Raw genomic sequence first — 13,347 nt, forward strand, 5'->3', positions numbered from 1 at the left:
TGGAATGTGGAATGTCAGCTATTATGACATCACAGCCTTCTTGGCTGGCCTCGGTAGCTGCTTGAAACTCACAACATGCTGCTGAGAGGACGGAATTCCCTTCAGCGACACACATGACACACATCCGTGTCACCAATATGGCAGCCGTCATAACCCAGGCCTGTCCCTCCACGCAGAATGGTATTTTTCATCTATTACGACGTGGTCTAAATATCCCCTTACCCACAATGTTGATTTTTGTCTCCCAGAAATTCTATAATTGTTACTTTTAAAAAAAACTGAAGACTCCGTTGTTACGTACAGTAAAGATCAAGAAAAAACTTTGAGGGAATCCCTTATGTCACGAACACGCTACATTTGTTTAATAAAAAAGGAATGCCGTATTTCACTACGCATTCAATATAATTCAATTAAAATATAAATTTTAATAATATAGCAGATTGAGGCGGTAACCTTTCCTCTGTTGAAATATCATGCATGCAGTAATATAAAGGATCTTGAGGCAATTCATAAAGTCTTTCATTTCATAATTGTTAACACTTGAAAACTATGAGACATAAGACATGTCAGGATAGGATTATTACTACGTGGCAGTGGAATTAGTGCTTTACAGTGAAGAACTGCCTGCTGTGTTCTTTGACATTTGCTGAAAAATCAATTATTGCACTGAAAGTGGGCTTTTCAGAGGCGCGAACGTTTTCAATAGTCTGATCAGAAACTTCCCCTGAACGTCCATGATGGAGGACTGTCAGTGAGCTGTGTCGAAGGACGCCCTGTGATTGCACGATTCTCTATGGCAGCAGAATGATGTGAATTTGCCGTTAGACCTTTGCATTTACGGACTGGAACCTCACCTGCAGTAAACAGAAATGAGATTGCTGGGTGTGCTGAAGGGATTCATCCCAGGCAGAGTGTGAAATGTGTCTGGGGTTTAGGGACTTTCGATTTTTCTGACAGTGACTCGAATTTGTCCTCGCAAGATGTAATCTTCATTGTGTTCATATCGCCCTGACAACTTGCTCCCGACATATGGATAAGACATTTGTGAGCCTCTGAACGTGCTTTGTGCTGTTTGTAATGCCAGACGGTGACTTTCACAGCTTGGCGTCTCAGAACTCATTCTGCCAGTCCTTGTAAAGGATTTAAAGCCACAATAAAAGAGAGAAAATGTTATAGAATTTAAAATATGTGCTGTGGACTTCAGTGGGTGCAATCTTACATTCTTTAGACTTTAATGTTAAACAGGCTTCACTTTTGCAAGAATCATGACCAATTTATTGTGTCTTTCAGGATAATAAAACTCATTGACAATAACAAGTGAATAAAGGAGGATTAATATCAGTATTTGTTTTCTTTAATACTATTTACTTTATGATTTTGATTGCACTGGGCCTACTGTTTTTCTGTTTGACTTTAAGGCAGGGGTCCTCAATCTTACCCAGAAAGGGCCGGTGTGGGTGCAGGCTTTCGTTCCAACTAATCCAGTTACACACCTGATTCTGCTAATCAACCACTACAGTCTTTGCTAAGGGTCTTGATTAGTAGGATCAGCTGTGTAACTGCTTGGTTGGAACAGAAACCTGCTCCCACACACCGGCCCTTTCTGGGTAAGATTGAGGACCCCTGCGGTAAGGGTAACACACTGGCAGGGATTTCAGGTCCACTCTGATTGCTGAACCATGGTTACGTTTTCTTGCCATCGGCAGGAATTTCCACGTCCATCATAACCGCAATCGTACAGGAAGTCAGCGGTAGCTGCGGTGCTGCGGCTGTATGGAGAGGTTGCTTGAGAAACGCTAACATAGCCTCAGTGAGCGTAGCGCACGGGTAACGAGAACACGTTAGCGGACGGAGTCCCGCCTCAAATGCGCCGCGGTGTCGGTTTTCTGCATTCCGCTTGTTTCAGCGTCGTCTCGGTGACCAGGGGAAGCCCCTGCGCGTGCCCTGGGGGTTTCGCTCTGCCGCGTGCGTGCTTCTGTGAGTGTGGGTGAGTCAGCCACTCATGGAGAGGGCCCCGGGGAAGGGGGGCTGCAGGAGGGGAGGGCCCCTGGGGGTGGGGGCTGCACGAGTGCGCTGCCCGGCGTGGGGCTGGGGGAGATCTCCAGGCCGAGGGGGGCGGTTAAACATGGCTCAGTGCACCCCTCCCTCCCCCGCACCATGCAGGCAGGGGAAACCCGAGTCACCGGCCTGCACCTAGCAACACCGATCTTCACCTAGCAACGCCGAACATGTATGTTCCACTGTCACTGCCCATTACAGGAACGAAATGCCTTGTCATACAAGGAGAAACTGGACTGAATCAAATAGATTGGGACTGTGATTGGGATTGCGATCTCTTTTAACGAATTTGTCGAACCAAAGCTGACACTCTTCGTTTGTCCCCATGCAAAAGGCGTCTACCCGAATCCACTTTGGTTCGATACATTTGAATGGACTTGCTGTCCTAAGGTGCTTGTTCGATCTTGTGTTCGTTCCAGTCGCTATTTCCCGGAATTTGTCTGGTCAGTGACGATAATTTAAGTCCTATAATGTCCTCACCCTGTCGGGTGTGCCGTCTGGCCACTTTGCAGCAGGCACAATGAGGTGATTTTCCTGTGTCTAGCCGTAGAAATGAGGGAACACAGCCTGCTCTGACGCATGTGACGGCGGAGAGAGAGCTGTTCTCTGCTAGCAGGACGGACACACAGTTTGGGTAGCGACGTGTTGTTGGTTAAAATTGGAGCGAACGTGGCAGTTTGGTGTTTGGCGGAAGCCGTGGACCTGCACGTTGTGCCCGCTCTGATCCCGTGCCGGTGAGTCGTTAGGCCAGCGCATGTAAACACTTACCGCCAGTCTGCCTTGATTTCTGGGCGGCCGTGTCGCAATTCCAGCTTCCCCCCGCGGTCCGGTGGAGTCGGCCCGCGGGCGTCGGCTCGCATCAGAGCATCGCCGCTGAGTCTGTAGCGGGAAGATCTGAAATTACTGCAGTCGACTCCACAGCCATTGTTCACTGGCCATGAAGCAGGCCGCTGCTCCCTTACAGACCCGAGTTCAAAGCAAGGGCGCTGGTGTGCTCAGAATTCACAGATGAATGACCAAACCTGGGTCAGGCCAAGATTGCGATTTTAATCACTCCGTCCCCTGTGTAGAGGATCCGGCCTTCTTTGCCTTTTAGAATCTACGCCTGAGAACATCGTGGATAATAAGAGGTGATGGGCAAGAGTGCCTTCATTTTACTCTGATGCCATGCCATGATGTACCATGTCTTTGCGCATAGCCCTCTGATCTCAGAGGCCATCTGTAGATTGATGCAGCTGTACGTTATCGTGATTGAATGCAGACTGTGTGCTGTCGGCAAAGTGTTTGGGTATCCCCTGGCTTTACAGGTTATTTGGAACTAGGGAACAACAGATCGATGTACTTTGTGATGTGAGTAATGTCGCCTTAAACAATCTATATGAGCTAATCACGCCCCCTTGTGGACGCAAACGGTAGAAAAACAAAACCCGTTAGAAAATTGTTCATGCAATAGAAAATATTTCCGTGCTGATGCGCGTACGTGCGGTAATTAAAACAAACGATGCGAGGAGTTTTGTGGATAATCACTTAATGGCTTATCACAATCTATGATGGGAGTATAAATAGATGTTTCCAATGCTTGCCTGCGCTCATAAGTCATGGCGTCTCGTGTAAATGTTAAAGGGGAGGTCGCCGCTGCTACCGGAGACGCGCAGGCACGCTGTCATTCTGACAGAGATGCGCGGGGTTAAGGCTCGCAGTCTGGATGCCCGCGCATACCCGGAGAACCTCCGGCCTGAAATGGAAAGGCCACTGATTAAAAATGCATCGCGGGATTTGCACGGTGGCGGCGGGACGACAATGCGCAGCAACGGTCCAAATAGACCGCCTTGGAAAAAGTAATCAGCTGGCCGCCATCCATTATGCATGTGGTGGACTGGCTGTTCAGGACATCCATTGTGTAATGTCTAAATAGCAAAGACAGGCAGGGTCACGGTGGTGTTCTTTAACAAATTGTGAAATGTTTTTTATGCCCCGTGTGTGCAACCTTTTTTGATCCTGTCTTTATCGCTCTTGTCTTTCTGTCTTTTTTTGTATATGCAGGTGTCGTGGTCATGTACTCAGGGAGAATGGCATTGTATCTGCAATTGGCTCCCTTTGACATTTTGTAATGTGGGAGGAATAATTAAAATATGATATATTTAGTGGCCACAGTGTGACTATATACTATGGCTATAAGTCTTATTTTCTTCTCAGCATGTACAAATTATGATTAAAAAAGAAACATATTTTCAGTATTTCAGATTGAGAAGGTTTCTCGCCCACAAGGAATTGAAAGACAAAGAACTCTTAGTTTAGTGTTTGTGTGTCTTACCTGTTTGTGAACTTTAATCTTAAGGTTAAGGTTCAGCATTTCTGTGTATATTTTTAAAACACATTTTTTCCTTCTTCTCACTTATTATGTAAAATAGGACATCCCACTAAGCACTGTGTTATGATAATGTAGAGTTATGTCTACAAGTGTGATATTGTCCTGGATTCAGACTGTTTATCTCTGTGGCAGTGATGTGTTGCTCGTACCCTTTTAATCACAGAGGTATCCATGCGATGTCTGAAGCCACAATGAGCAAACTTTGTTCTTCTAGTTTTTAGCTGATTCATGAACTGGCCAACTGTCCATTTGTGAGGGAGAGAAAAACTTATTTTTTTTAAATTGTGAGTTAAACTCAAGGACATATGTTTACTGAATTCAGACCAGAGTTTAACAAGTTATGGTGTGGTTCTTTAAAAGCAGCATTATCAGTGTAGAACATAAAGGTAAGAAGAACTTATCAAGATAAGTCGGGCCATTAAATATGTAATTCCGTTTATTAAATTTGTATGTGTGCTTGAATAAGTGAATAAAGTAATAATCATATTGCTTCTCTACAATCAATGTCTAAATGCCATGAATGAATATGATTTTAATATGTCGATTATGTTTGTGAGTGTGTACTTGCACATCAGGTTATAATACCTTTTTGTTATTTTCTGGTGAATATTAAAGTGAAAAAATAAACATCATGGACATATACTGCACACTTTTGTGTTGTCCTGCTGTTACATGTGATTAAGTGAGAAATTATCTGACATGTTCATAACTTATGTTCATAACTTTTGTCATCAGTGTTTCGCACTACAGTACAATAGTAGCTAATGTTTAAGTAGCGAAGCACCAAACGGACTTGCGTTCAGTGTTGAGCGATGTACGCTTCACAGACAGAGCTGGACTGAATGTTCAGTGAAATCAGAGAAGTGTGAGCACTGTGTTCCCAGGAGAGGGGACAAACGGATTACTGAGCATAAGACGGGTCGCTAAGTCTGTGGGTCTCCGTGGTGACCCAGCTCCACCTGTTACCTGCTCCAGTTTCCGGAATCGAACTCTGGTGACGGCGGGCCTCGGGTTGGGTTTCGCTGAGACCCTGCGGCTTGAACCCTCCGACCGGCAGTGAACGCTTTGTCCTCCTGACACCTCTGCCTCTGACCCTGAGTGTGTCCATTCAGCTCTCAGCTGTGGACACGGGTTTGAACACGGCACGGGGTTCGATGGGACAGGCACAACTTTTCACCAAGGGGGGATTTGCACTGAATTTGAAATAATTTTTTTCCTGTTATTAGACAGCATACGCAGATGAAAATAAACATTTGTGCTTTGAGCGTGCCATAATTTAGGACAGAAGAATTCAGGTCTTAATTATTCACTGTCAGCCATTTTGAAATCCGAGCGGGGATGACCAAATGGCAACCAAGAGGAACCCTCTTAATGAAATGACTGTTTTTCCCTCTGAATGACAGCTCTTTAAAAGGGTTGATATTATGTCACCTGTCGTCCGTATGTAATGTATACCGTAGACGGTGTATACAATGCACTGTGATGTACCAGCAGCCTATAGTGTGAGTGCCTGTGTGGCTGGAGGGCTTGAGGGTCCAGGCGTCTCTTGGTTTTTACGGCGTGAAGGTGCTTAATGTTATTAAACCCCCTGGAAAGATCAGTAGCTTATCCTTGGGTCCTTATCACAGCTAACCTCTTTAAGATGGAGAACCTCGCCGACAGCAAGCCAATATGAAATAAAAATAAAAGCAGCAGCAATGAGAGCTTTTGCACAAGCTGCCCGAGGACCCGGACCTTCCCACCTTCAGCGTAATATTCATCATCATTTAGAAGATGATTTAATGCTTTCATAATACCGTAGAGCAAATTGTGTCACATTTTGTATTTATTTTTCTGGAAATTCACGGTAGAAAGTTGTTCTGTGAAATGGCCGTCCTTCGCCATGGATTTGAACCTGCTTTGTCATTTGGGAAGCAGGCCCAAGGTCGAACCACCTCTACGCCACTGAACCAATAATTGCAAACACTTTACTTGAAGTAGGTTTTCATAAAATTTTCATGATCTCTAAGTAAGGACCATAACTCTTTGCAGCTTGTCATATGTGTACAGTACAAAAACCTTATAACAATAGACAGGGCCTACGATTATACAACATGAAAGGCTTATTGCAGTAGTGACGTAATACCTGTAGCTGTACTGAGCTGGGTGTAATATCCATGCGTGTTTCGGATAGCTGTAGCTGTAAGAAGCTGGGTATAATATCCATGCGTGTTTCGGACGTTTCAGAGGCTTGCTATGTACTGCTATGTAACACCAGAGAACTATGACTGCAAGAAAGCTGCTTGACCCACTTCAGGTAGAGTGTTACCCATTGTATTTTACAGGTTTTTTAATCATATATTTTACCCAAGATCAGATTTGACCCAGTGATCACAACTGATACATGTGGTAATTGAGCAATCATGATGCAGTATCCTTTTGCAGATCTCTCTAGAAATCTAAATGACAGTTTGTTTAAGAAGATGTTTTTTTTTGGCTGGACTGCAACAGTGCAACCAGCCCTACAAACGCAAATGTCTGTGACTGAGTGACTGAGTGATCTGACTGAGTGATGAAGTTACACCACTGGTTGGCCGGATCACGTGTGTTAGGTGCAGCCATATACTAGGTTTTGACCTGGTCTGGGTTAGAGCTGAGCTGGGTTGGAGAGCTGAGCTGGGTTCGAGCTGTGCTGGGTCTGCGGACGAGCTGAGCTGGGTTGGAGCTGAGCTGGGTTTGAGCTGAGCCGGGTTGGAGCTGAGCTGGGTTGGAGCGGCGCTGGGTTTGAGCTGAGCTGGGTTGGAGCTGAGCTGGGTTTTCGCTGAGCTGGGTTTGAGCTGAGCTGGGTTGGAGCTGAGCTGGGTTTGCGCTGAGCTGGGTTTGAGCTGAGCTGGGTTTGAGCTGAGCTGGGTTGGAGCTGAGCTGGGTTGGAGCTGAGCTGGGTTCGCGCTGAGCTGGGTTTGAGCTGAGCTGGGTTTGCAGACGCGTGCGTTTCCTGTTTCCTGCGCTGTGAGCGGTAGCTGGGTTTGTGGACGCGTGCGCTTCCTGTTTCCTGCGCTGTGAGCGGTAGCTGGGTCTGCGGACGCGTGCGCTTCCTGTTTCCTGCGCTGTGAGAGGTACCTGCCTCGCCGTGCTCCGTAACGGTCGGTGGTGAATTATTAATCCTGGGCTTTGAGAGAGAGTCCGTCCCCGACAGGTATTGAGTGACTCCAGCCTAATTACAGATTAGAGAACAGAGCCCTCAGTCCTCTGCTCCCAGGCCCGGCTGCATTTCCTCCTTTCTCAGGTTTTATGCAGCTCGTAATGAGGCTTGTACCTTATTTAAAGTCTTCGCAATTCATGCTTTTTTTGTGTTAAGGCAGTGGCTGGAATTCAATCAACTTTGGTCCTTAAATCCGACTGACAATTAAAAGTATTAATTTATGCCAATAAACACCGATCGATGTGTTCAGAAATCAGTAAAACTATGTCCCCCTCCCCCATGAAGTATAATACTTGCATTTTCGGTAAGCCAGATTTAAGAACAAGGGTTGATTGAATACAGTTCAGTGACTGTGTACAAAAAATAAAAAATGTACCAACTTTAAAATTAGTAACGCAAGTCTCTGGTAGAATCTGGACAGTGAACGGATAATGTATTATAAAAGGAAGTGATTATCATGACTGTGTGAGCGATGTACATGTTGGCATGACTGTGTGAGTGACGTACATGTTGGCATGACTGTGTGAGCGATGTACATGTTGGCATGACTGTGTGAGTGACGTACATGTTGGCATGACTGTGTGAGCGATGTACATGTTGGCATGACTGTGTGAGTGATCTACATGTTGACATGACTGTGTGAGCGATGTACATGTTGGCATGACTGTGTGAGTGATGTACATGTTGGCATGACTGTGTGAGCGATGTACATGTTGGCATGACTGTGTGAGTGATGTACATGTTGGCATGACTGTGTGAGCGATGTACATGTTGGCATGACTGTGTGAGTGATCATGTTGGCCGTTCGTGTTCTGATGTGCATGTTGTTCTGATGTGCATGTTGTTCTGATGTGTATGTTGTTCTGATGTGTATGGTGTTCTGATGTGCATGTTGTTCTGATGTGTACTCTTTCTCCTTGCAGGTGGTACTAGTCTTTGCTCTCAGCATCGGAGCTCTTGTAATATACTTCATAGACTCTTCTGAGTAAGTACTTCCCTCTCTGATAATCCATGTTGTTATCAAGGATGTCATTTTACTCTTTACCACTGTTATTGAATACCGTTTCCGTATTGAATACTCTACTAGATTGTCAAGTATATCGTAAACAGACTTTAAAAAAACATGTATATGATTACCTTTTTTTAATATTTGGAAAATGGACTCCTCTTGTAAAGTTGCCATATCGTTGTATGACCATTACATTAATGCTTGACTTGAAAGGGGCCTTAAACAGACACATGTACTGTAATGTTTGCACAAATGCAACTCTGCTTAAGATGACAACCACGTTTTAACCCTTCATAACCCCTGTAAGTCCATATAACCACACTCAGAAGTGCTGGTAGCTTCTTATTACGACTTACAGCATCATAGAGATTTCAGAATCGCAGAGTTTACATCTCTTTGACCTGTTGCGGTAATAAGTGACTAAGCACGTTATGAATTATTGTTAACGTAATCTGAAATTCTGTTTATGGGGTATCATGTATCTTAATGTCATTACTCTTGAAATGCCCATAATAAATTGACTTAACATGATAAAGTGTACTAACGGCTTTGCCATTGGTTTGAAATAAACCACTAGTAAATCTATTTAACCGGAGTGCCTGGTGTTTTCACACGCATAGTCTGCTGTTGGCTTTGTACATTATTAGTGCACTCAATCATGTGCCTGTATTATAAGGACAGAGTATTATATTTATTTTAATATTGTACCGTATGCCAATATAGACGACACGCCAGTATGATCTTCAAGATAACGTGTACAAACTATTGTATAATAGTGCCAATGTGTCAGCTGGAGAATACTGTGCTGGTGTAACAGAATTTTACTCCTCACTGTACTGCGCTCCTCCGCTTGGCTGCATAATTATGACTTTTTTTTTTTCAATGGAGCCCAAGCAACATGAAGCAGTTTCCATGGCAACCGCCACCAGCAAATCACCTTTGGTTTTGTCACCCTCCTCTCCCTCTTTCCTCTCTCTCTCTCTGTCTCTCTCTTTCTTTCTTTCCTCTCTCTCTCTCTCTGTCTTTCTTTCCTCTCTCTCTTTCTTTCTTCTCTCTCTCTCTCTCTCTCTTTCTTTCCTCTCTCTCTCTCTGTCTTTCTTTCCTCCCTCTCTCTCTCTCTCTCTCTCTCTCTCTCTCTCTCTCTCTCTCTCTCTCTCTCTCTCTCTCTCTCTCTCTCTCTCTCTCTCTCTCTCTCTCTCTCTCTCTCTCTCTCTCTCTCTCTCTCTCTCTCTCTCTCTCTCTCTCTCTCTCTCTCTCTCTCTCTCTCTCTCTCTCTCTCTCTCTCTCTCTCTCTCTCTCTGACCGGTGGTCAGTTCCCCCTGAACTGTGCGTCCCGTGGGTTTTTACCGTGTCAGCGGTACACCCACGTTCACATGTGAAATGGGAAGCCCTGTGGCTGGCTGCTGAGGATGCTTTTTGTTGTGTTGTTTGTTTTGTTTTGTTTTTTCTCCCCAGTGATATCAAAAAATTAAAAACGGTGTGCATTCGTGCAAGTCTGCTGTAAGGGGTTGTGCCTATTAAATTGCAATGGCGTGTGCAAAGTGTAAACAATATAACGCGTGCTCCTTTTTATCATTTCACCGCACACTGTGCAGCCCAGGGTAAAAACAGAATGTCCCTTTTTTTATTTTCTTCAGTTGAAATCGCCAGAGACACTGTCAGAATGTAACATCTTTTTCCAAAATGAACACCTGAAACTCAAATTTCTCCAATGGCTTGACTGTATTCATATGTAACCAACCTCAGATGGTGTAATACGTGTGTATTAGGACGTCTGTGTAACATGCTAGCACGTACAGAAATGTTTCACGATGATGCTTCTCGCCCTGCCCTAGACTGCAGGTTTGTGTTCAGAGTTAACCCCAACCTGGGAGGTCATGTGACCTCATCACCACTGTCTCTAATGACCACATAAAATGTTTATGCAGAGAAATGAAGATAAATGACCTAATTCACTGCTTAAATATTGTATGGTGATATATTTCATTGTTCATATATCATTTTAATGATGCCTGACTTGTCCTCTGGTGCATTTTTTTTAAGTATGGAAAAAAAGTCACCATCCTGTGAAATGAATCCATTCATGAGAAATATTCACACCATTTTGGCTCCATAGGTCATTTGACAGCAGCAACTATATTTAAAAGCTAAAAAGAATTTCTATTCCTGGTTCTTTTTCCAATCATGCGTCATAAATACATATTTTAGTCCATCAAGGTAAGATTTGCATGAGCTATTTTTTAGCTTTATTACCCAGTTCTCTATTTTTATTTATGTATTTTTTATATTTGGAGAAAAACAGGATGGATGATGAACCCAAGACTGAAGTGCAAAGCTGGCTTGGCCGTTATTCACACTGTGTTTTTTATTTTTAATTTCACCTGCAGTTGATGCTTTAACTAAATCTACAGTATGATTGCGGACTGGAGAATGCTTTTCATAGATTCATCGATATTAATGCATGGACTGATATGGCTGCCATGTTTGATTTTGTTAGTGAAGTCAGGGCAGTTTTTATTAAATCAAATCAGAATATATCTAGAAAATAATGTCATTGCTTTCTCTCAAAAATGTGATGTCCACCTGTTGACTTTTAAATATTTTGTTACGGGTGATTGTAGGACTTGTGTTCTACACAACGGCTTTCCGTTTCGCTGGCATTAGTGGGCTTCAGGTTAGTCATTCTGATGATCAGCTGTAACCGAGAGGCACTCTAGATTTTTTTTTCTGTGGTATTTATTTTTTCATTGAGCATATTGTTAGCAGATAGCGTAGATCATGTACAGGGCTGTGAACGCCTTTGGCGTGCGTTGCTGATTAAGCACAACGCAGAGAGCTGTGAAATGGTGTTTTGACGCTTGGGGTCTGGGAGGAAATAGCAGCTCTTTTATGGAAGTCCATCTCCTCTCAGTTTCGCCCGCGATACGCTCACCCTGATATACTCGGCTTTCTGGGTAGAAGCTATCGCTGGAAGGGCGTTTGTATTCATCTGCATTCATCCGCATGGCAGAATTTAGGCGATGAAATGTAATAGAACTTCAATGAGGATTCATGCGTCATTAGAGGGTTAGCGCTGTAGGGCTGGGAGTCGGATACACGGCATTACTCAGAGCATAGTATCTGCTTCTCTATTGATGAAACTGAGGCGTGTCATCTTTTATGACTTGTGTGTCTCACATTTATTACATGGGCCTGTCGTATAATTCATATTTAAAATGGAGTCTGTGGGAGAGACATTATTGAATGTTCTGTCACTGTGCAGAATAGCTATCTCTATAAACATGATTTGACTGTATTCAGAATTTTTTATTTATTTTGGCAGCGGGGTGGTGGGGGTGGGGGGTGGGGGGGGGATTGCCTAATTCCAGAACACAAGTTTGGTGGGTGTTTGGCGCCCAAGTACAGATGACTGGTCTGGCACTCAGAGATAGCGCTCAGGGTTTCAACACCTAATTCACATGCAAGCTACCGTTAGCTTAATGTGCTTAATTAAATTTTCAATTTATCTGCATTTTCAAATGAATTTTAATCAGATATAGGCTGAAACGGACACTAATTTAATGCAGAATCTCAACCGCTCACTGTACTATGGCCAATATGAATGAGTAGAATCAGGTGTGCCAGATCAGGGTTGGAATGAAAGACCAGGAGCAGGCTTGGTTTCCACTGCTGTTCATTCTTCACGAAAAATGCACTGTGTCTGAGGTTTTAATTTACCGGAACCAAGTGGCGTTTTTTTGTGTCCACGTGCGGATTACTGCTTCCTGACCCCCTGTTCATTTCACAGGTAAATCTGTCAGGTTAGCAGGGCACTGCTGAGGCTTTCTGTACATCGCATCGGGCCGGAAAATCCCATCGCATGGATGAGATGGTTTAATCTCCATAATGCATTGGGTCAGGCGATGTGTGGAGGAGCAGGAAGGCGCCCGGTTCCTGTCTGTCACCATCAGTCATTATGCTGCAGGAAGTGGCCGGGCCTGTAAATTAGGCCGCGTGCATTAGCAGCGAGTATGGGAATCTCTGCTGGTTTAGGCCAGCGCCCCTGTTTATCGTTGCCTGCATCCTGTAAGTTGAATGGGGGAAAGAAAAAACATTTATCAGTGCATTTAGCAGCTAGTAACAGTGTGAGCCTGGCCGGTGGGGTGGGGTTGGGCGGTGGGGTCAGTAATGAGGCCCAGAAGCTTCTTTCCGGGGTGTGGCTGGCCCCGGCGCTCACGGTTGCACTTCTGTTGCCTCCCCTGCCCACCGGCGCGGCCGCACTCTCTCCGTGAGCGGTCCCACAGCGCCCTGACGAGCTCGTTACAGCCCAGAGCGCCCTGACGAGCTCGTTACAGCCCAGAGCGCCCTGACGAGCTCGTTACAGCCCAGAGCGCCCTGACGAGCTCGCTACAGCCGGATGTGTTAATGCCCCTCGTCCCGCGCGGCCTCTTCCTCTGCTGCATTATTAAAGCGCTGAGCTTCAGCAGGAAGCCAGCGCCACGGCCTCAGCCCGCCCCGTCTGCCATGGCCTCAGCCACGCCCGCGGCCCGCCCCTGCGCCGATGTGGCTCTTAACCGTCGGCCTTGCCTAACACTTTCTCTGATGTTAATAAGTTGGGGGATAATCCTCATTTTCGCCTTTTTCTGTTGCAAGACCGGTAGCACATGCAGGTCCCGAACCCAGCCTTTTCTTAAGCATCAAACATTTTATTGTTCATTTTTTACGATGCATTTTATTATTCGTTTTTAT

The 13,347-nt window shown here is 44.9% G+C and overlaps 1 protein-coding gene across 24 annotated transcripts in view; it reads left to right on the forward strand.

The window, feature by feature from the left end:
• The window catches only part of LOC118219574 (calcium-activated potassium channel subunit alpha-1), a 172,936-nt gene that overhangs the window by 71,332 nt on the left and 88,257 nt on the right, over nucleotides 1-13,347 (forward strand). For 13 of the 24 annotated variants that reach the window (XM_035402823.1, XM_035402824.1, XM_035402830.1 and 10 more), the window contains exons 3-4: nucleotides 8,534-8,595; nucleotides 10,828-10,836. In XM_035402823.1, coding sequence (XP_035258714.1) covers nucleotides 8,534-8,595; nucleotides 10,828-10,836 — 71 coding nt within the window. The remainder of the gene's footprint in view (nucleotides 1-8,533; nucleotides 8,596-10,827; nucleotides 10,837-13,347) is intronic. The other 11 variants (XM_035402845.1, XM_035402844.1, XM_035402848.1 and 8 more) reach the window with 1 other exon arrangement.

Source organism: Anguilla anguilla, chromosome 2, assembly GCF_013347855.1.
Source record: "Anguilla anguilla isolate fAngAng1 chromosome 2, fAngAng1.pri, whole genome shotgun sequence".
Classification (NCBI taxonomy): Eukaryota; Metazoa; Chordata; class Actinopteri; order Anguilliformes; family Anguillidae; genus Anguilla; species Anguilla anguilla.